The following is a 6598-nucleotide window of genomic DNA, read 5'->3' on the forward strand; positions in this document are numbered from 1 at the left end:
GATATTTTAATACAGACTTTGTAGTCTGAACTGAAAATTAGGTGTTTACAGATTTGTACACTTACACAAGCGTGCCTCTATGCAGCATCAATATTGCACACGATTATTAGTGCTTCTCCCGTACCCTTTGAGGGTGGGATGAGTTTGATAACACAGTAATATGCTTGCAACACTGCTGAAGTACTCCTGCCAGTTCAATACAATGCTCTGAGAATCTGTGATCCTGGGTTCAGATTCCAGTCATCTCATAGTTTTGTATTAAATACTTGACCTGTTTTTGGCATGCTTAAATTTATACAAGTCTTTCATACCTAAATCTAAGTTAGTCTGACATCTGGCAGTCGCAATAAAGCGTGCAGATCTATCTATCGTCGCATTAAAGTTGTGCTTAAAAATGCTTGCTAAACCATAAGCTATTGCAGTAGTTAGTTTAGTTAATTTGGGTTTGCACGCTGTCCTGATTCACGAGAAAGCCGTGCATATTTTGTTGTGAACTGGCTGTACGGTTTGAAAAGTGATTGACAGCATAACAGACCTATCGTGAACGACTGGAGTGGCAGCCTGTCAGTGTATGAGGCTAACACAAACGTTGCGTCATAAAGCGCACATTTTTTTTTTTACTTACGGCAAATCAACTCACTTTCTGGCAGTGTGCAAGTGTGACCGTGCATTTAAAAACATTGTCTTGTTTAGTCGCTGGACAATTACGATTTAAATATAGTAATGCGAGCATTAGAGACGAAAAGGAAAACCTAGTCAAAAGATGGTAAGGTTAACAGCTGGCATTATTTGGTAATTTTTAAGGAGTTTGTACTATAGCAGGGCTAGTAATGATTATTGACTGCAACGTTATACAAAATTCAGACAAAATGGAATATGTGATGTGTTTAATTTGAAAACGTAGTCTTTACTGTGTGGGACACGCACAAAATAATAATCCTTAGCCCACATATTAGTTGCCATAACGATGCCGTGTCTGGAGGTGTGACCTACAGTGTGCACCGACTGTACTCCAAGTTAGTAGAACGGCTGCTAATGTCAGTATACTACTACGACTACTTTGTTCTGGAACACAAGGTGTTTTTAATCTTTATGTCATGTAGTGATATGACATGTCACTGTTTTACAATAACATTACACGCTTTTTTGTGTCTTCACTGAGTGATAAATAAGTTGAGGCCCACAAAAAGCATGAAGCACAGTACATGTCTGCTGAGTTTTTTCAAAGTGTAAAGCTCTTAATACAGGTGATGTGTGTATTGGATTAGTAACATCACCCTTGTCTCACCTCAACTTGTTTTTCTTAACCAGTTGTAGTATGTGCCCTAGTATCAGAGCAAGCACTTTGTGTTTTAGTATTGAAGGAACAACATTGTTAAATGTGAAGTTTGTAAATAATTAAGAACTTCTACATGCAATTTAACAGTGATGATGTACAGTACGGGTAATTATTGTTGCAGAATATCTACATCATTACAAGTTTTTTCCCCCCAAGAAACTGTAATTATTTTTTTTATCTATCCATTAAAGCTACAGTGTAATCAAGGATTATTGTCTTTTGCTTTTGTTTGTAGGCCAGTACTATGATAGCGGTTGGCTTGACAATAGCAGCGGCAGGATTTGCAGGTTTGTAATTTTGATTTGTTGGATATATAAAGAGCTAAACCTGTAATTTTTAAAAACAATATAAAAGGTTTCTTAAATTGTACTTGGCTTATATATATGTGTGTGTGTGTGTATATGTGTATATATATATATATATATATATATATATATATATATATATATATATATATATATAATATATATATATATATATATATATATGTATGTATATGATACAAAGTTACATGTTTCACATTGTACAAAGGAACACATTCTCAGAATGATCCTTAATGCTGATGAGTTTCCATAACTGCTGTGCTATCAAATTCTCTGATCGTTGCACAGTTACTGATGATAAAACTTTCACACTCCAAAAATACTGTTTACTATGCTTGTGAAGAGAATGCAGATTACGTGTGCATTGCTGTACAAAGTAAAAACCTAAAAATAAGGCCAGTAAGTGCTTGAGCCTCTTCACTCAGGGATATTATAAAGTAATTAATTCCCAATATAGCATGGCGCAGCAAGGATCATATGAATGTACAGCTTGTTGGGTACAGTAAGAGTAAGTTGGGAAGTCACTCTCAGGAGAGTATAAAAGAAGCACGCAGCACCAAGGCCAGTGAAGTGGATTTTGAACAATTAAGGCCTGCCTAACCACTTTTTCTACCTTTTTGTTTTACTAAAAATGTAGGCCGGTATGCTGTTCAGGCAATGAAACACATGGAGCCTCAGGTGAAACAAGCCCTGCAGAATCTGCCAAAATCTGTAAGCTTATTCTTTCATTCTGTCTTGCTAATTACAGTTGCCCACCTTTGTCAGGTAGACTGTTGGATTCCGTAGTCTTGCAGTGCCTTTCTGTTTAAGTGCTGACTCACTTTAATACTGTCAATTATTTTATGGGGGGGGGGGGGGGGTGGAGGCGTGGATTTATATCCTGGGGGTGTGTTAGATAATAATAATAATAATAACAATAACATTAGGCTATACCGTATAATGGACAGATACTTTATTTGGCCTTTACTGGCTGTTTTGATTGGACTGTCAATAATACTTCTACCAGTCGGAGGGTTGCATACAGTACTCGTAGTGATCCCGCCCTCTGTCAGACAGGTATACAGAACAGATTAAAGAAGAGCTGTACAAGAGAAGTAATGCATCAGATATCAAAGTGGATATGAGAATGGCTGTGATGAAGCCAGTTTGCTTGAAAACATTAAAAGTAGACATTTCCATCAAAGAACTAAAAAAACGTGGAATTGATGATGCGATCACAAACCCAGAGGCAGTGTAAACTGTCCTTTTTTATGTTATGCATGTTTGTGTTCTTTTTTTTAAGAAGGGTTTAATTAACAACCAAAACTGTTTGTGTCAGACTTGTTGAAAGTCTAACAAAATGGTTGATTGCTATTGTCGATACATTGTAGATCCCACTATTATCGCAAAGTCCAGAAACAAAACATTAAAACGTTTTGCACAGTGTAAAACAGAGCTGATTTTGCCAGTGCTTGCTAGTCTATTAATGATTTTGATTTTGAAGCAATTGAAAGCATTTTCGTTTCGCCTTTATTGTTTTGTGAAAGATTTCACATGTGGCAATACTGCCCTACAATTACTGCATGGTAGTACTGTGATCGTTCCACTGTTTTATATAGTGAACCATAGTTTTAAAACTGAGAGACAGCAAATGCTTATCATAAAAGTTTACTGGTTCTTAAAATTAAGGGGCATATAAGAACGATAAATACTGTAACTGATAAGAAGACCTCCTTCTTTGTTCTCCAAGTTGCTGCAGTTACATTGTAGGTGCTATTACAAATTACTGTAAATGATACTGTTTTAGCAGACATTTAAATGTTTTTGGAATTAAAAGTATAAATGCAAAATTGGCTTTTTGTGAATGTGCTGTGAACCCCCCCCCAACGTATTAAATCCGCCGAATTTAATAGCAGCCAAAATTTCCCGTTATACAATATATATTAGCTTAAAACTATTATGCTGACACCTCCATGCATGTTAAGAGTTTGTAGATGGCGCTGCGCATCTGACTGGTGCCTTTTAAGCGTGCGTGTCTTTTGGATGAAGTCCGCTGCCATGTGGTAATGTGTGTTCTTTTTTTTTTTTTTTTTTTTTATCAGCTTCACAATCGGTAAACTGTAATTTGCAGTGTTAAGTTTGCTGTTATTACTAAAGGGTGTTGGTTTGTTTTTCTTGGCCACAGTATGTCTGTATTAAATAATGAAGCCAAGTGAAAAAAAACAACAACTCTATAGCTACAGTGCAGGAAAGGTTTACACATGCAGTTACACCATTAATCCACATTATATGTGAATGACAGAGTTGTCCAGTGTAGGCAATTTACCAAATCCAGCTATTACAGTATTTCAGAAATATGTGCAAAATGGAAGAACACACATGTATTTTTATAAATGGAATTGAAATGCTTGTGGTTCCCATCTATGGCCTATATGTTTCACCACTCTACTTTGGATTTAACTGAGTAGTGAACCATGCAATCAATGATCATGTTCTCACCAAAATAGACTAGTGGAATGAATAGACTGTTTCCCCACTAACTGCATTCACTTTGAAGTGTCACATAGAACTGTATTAAATTAGTTACCTTGTATATTATCAGTGTTTATTGTAGTCAAAAAGTGTTACATAATATTTTTCTCTTTATATGATGGACGTCATTATTTGACATATATCTAAAACTGCAGGCCTTTAGTGGATACTACAGAGGTGGATTTGAACCGAAAATGTCCAAGAGAGAGGCGAGCCTAATTTTAGGAGTAAGGTATATCTCCTTATTTTCCTGTCTTCTCTGTGTGTGTAAACTGATTATTTGGGTTTAAATATATTGAATGTAATCTTTGTATTATAAGTTCTAAAAAGAAAAATAAAGCTTGTGTGTGTGCCGTATATTGATTTCATACAATAAGATACACCTTGTATTTGTCTTTGCAGTTTTACTTTAAATATAATTTTCTATATTGATGTATAACCTTTTACTTTGATTGCTTTTTAGTCCCACTGCAAATAAAAGTAAGATCAGAGATGCTCATAGAAAAATAATGGTGCTCAACCATCCAGACAGAGGTACAGTATTTCAACCTTTGTCAGCTGGCTCTTCCTTTAGCAAATGCAAACTGTTACTGAACAGGTTGTGGGGTTTAAAACACACTGCAAGTTTCCTGCTTTGATATGTGTATTTTTGCAATATCTTGTCAGTTTTGACTGGTTATTTTCATTTCACATCAGTTATGCATCGGGTCTTCCTGTCAAAATAGCTTTTGAATTTGGCACCAACTGCTAAAATCCAACCTGTTCAATCAAAAACCTTCAATAATGAAAACCTTGTACCTACGGTTAAACGTGAAAACCTACAGTCTGTTCATGATATGTGGGTATTTTAGCAGTCCAGGGACTGAAGACATTCATGTGATTTGAAGGTTGAATGTATGCAGCCATGTATAAAAACATTCTACAAAGTACAATGATACCATCCGCTCATAGTCTAATTGGCAGACGGTTTTTGATTCCAACACGACAATGACCCAATGTACAGCATACGGCTAAGTCAACACTGGAATTCTTGCAGAAAACAAAAGTTCTGGAATGGCCTTCGCAATCACTGGATTGAAATGCTTTGGACTGATCTGAAAACAAGCTGTATCCAATCTGTCTGAGCTGAAGGAAATATACAAGATAGAATGGGTCCAGATTTCACTGACACGATGTAGATTAAGAAGTATCATAAATGTCTGAAAGCCAGAATACAAGCCAAAGGAGCACACACAAAATACTAAAGCAAGGGGCCAATACTTTTGTCATGAACAAATACTTTAAATGAAAGAAGTTTGTGTTTTTTGATAATTTTTTGTTGTTTACTAAATCCTAGTCCTTAATCTGTTACCTTGATTTATGGTACTGTATAATAAACGTAGAGTGCCAATACTTTTGTCTGCGGCTATCTATTGTATTATAAGGGGCTTGTCTTACATATTCAAGTGAGCCAATAGGACAGATGAACCTACCAAAATGCTCGTCTTTGAACTAATGAAATGTTTCTGATTGAACAGATTTGATTGCAGCCACTGATGATGTTGTTTTCAGATTCAGATACAGCTAAATTTTGTCTATTGTGACCAACTTATTTCCCTGTCTCAAGACCAGTGCCATTTTGTAACCAAAAGTATGTCGTTTACATATCACATATTACGTCAGTTTTGGTTGCGAGATGGCACTCCACATTTTCTCCACATTTTTTAATGCTGTAGGTGTAATTCACACCTGTATCATACTTAATCAAAGGGAAAAGTAAGCTACCTATCCACATTTGTCAATTTCTCTTTAGCACAAGCTAGTTGCAAAATGTTACCATTGCAAAACATTTCAATACAATACTTAATCAACTGATATTGCCAGTTATTTAAAGCATTGCTTTCTTGTGTAACTTTTATTGTATAGGTATGATATTTAGATCTTGCACACACCTTTTCATCTAATCTAGCTCCTTCGATTTTTCTTTTGTAGGTGGATCCCCTTATCTTGCGGCCAAAATTAACGAAGCTAAAGATTTACTTGACGATCAAGCCAAGAAATAGAGAAGGCTCAATTTGATATTGTACATATAATAGCAGGGATGTTTGTGTTTTTTGATTACTAAAATTGAATAAAGATTATACAGGTTGCTTTTTTTAAAATTACCTTTGAGATAAATCTGTCATTTCTAAATACTAATACAGTTGCCGCCACCTTATTGGGATTCTGATAATCGGGATTGCTGCTTAAATGGGATACCTCTGGGAGACTGTTCTTGTCAGTGATCATTTAAGTGGGACATTTGTTTAATTGGGATACAGTATTTTCAAATGATTAACAGTGATCGCTTTTCGTGTAGTGCAGTAATTACACTGGGACTTGTGTAAACCACGTTTAACTCCTGTTGGAAAGAATGTTGGCTTCTCAACATCACAGGTACAATTAA

The 6598-nt window shown here is 35.7% G+C and overlaps 1 protein-coding gene across 1 annotated transcript; it reads left to right on the forward strand.

Annotated features, from left to right (window-relative positions):
• The first annotated feature begins 635 nt into the window (after positions 1 to 635).
• On the forward strand, positions 636 to 6317 carry LOC121326767 (mitochondrial import inner membrane translocase subunit TIM14). The gene is made up of 6 exons (XM_041270241.1): positions 636 to 766; positions 1575 to 1626; positions 2300 to 2373; positions 4329 to 4405; positions 4637 to 4707; positions 6145 to 6317. Exons 1-6 carry the CDS (start codon positions 764 to 766, stop codon positions 6213 to 6215), a joined length of 348 nt encoding a protein of 115 aa, XP_041126175.1. The 5' UTR covers positions 636 to 763; the 3' UTR covers positions 6216 to 6317.
• Positions 6318 to 6598: the final 281 nt, after the last annotated feature.

Source organism: Polyodon spathula, chromosome 14 (assembly GCF_017654505.1).
Source record: "Polyodon spathula isolate WHYD16114869_AA chromosome 14, ASM1765450v1, whole genome shotgun sequence".
Taxonomy (NCBI): domain Eukaryota; kingdom Metazoa; phylum Chordata; class Actinopteri; order Acipenseriformes; family Polyodontidae; genus Polyodon; species Polyodon spathula.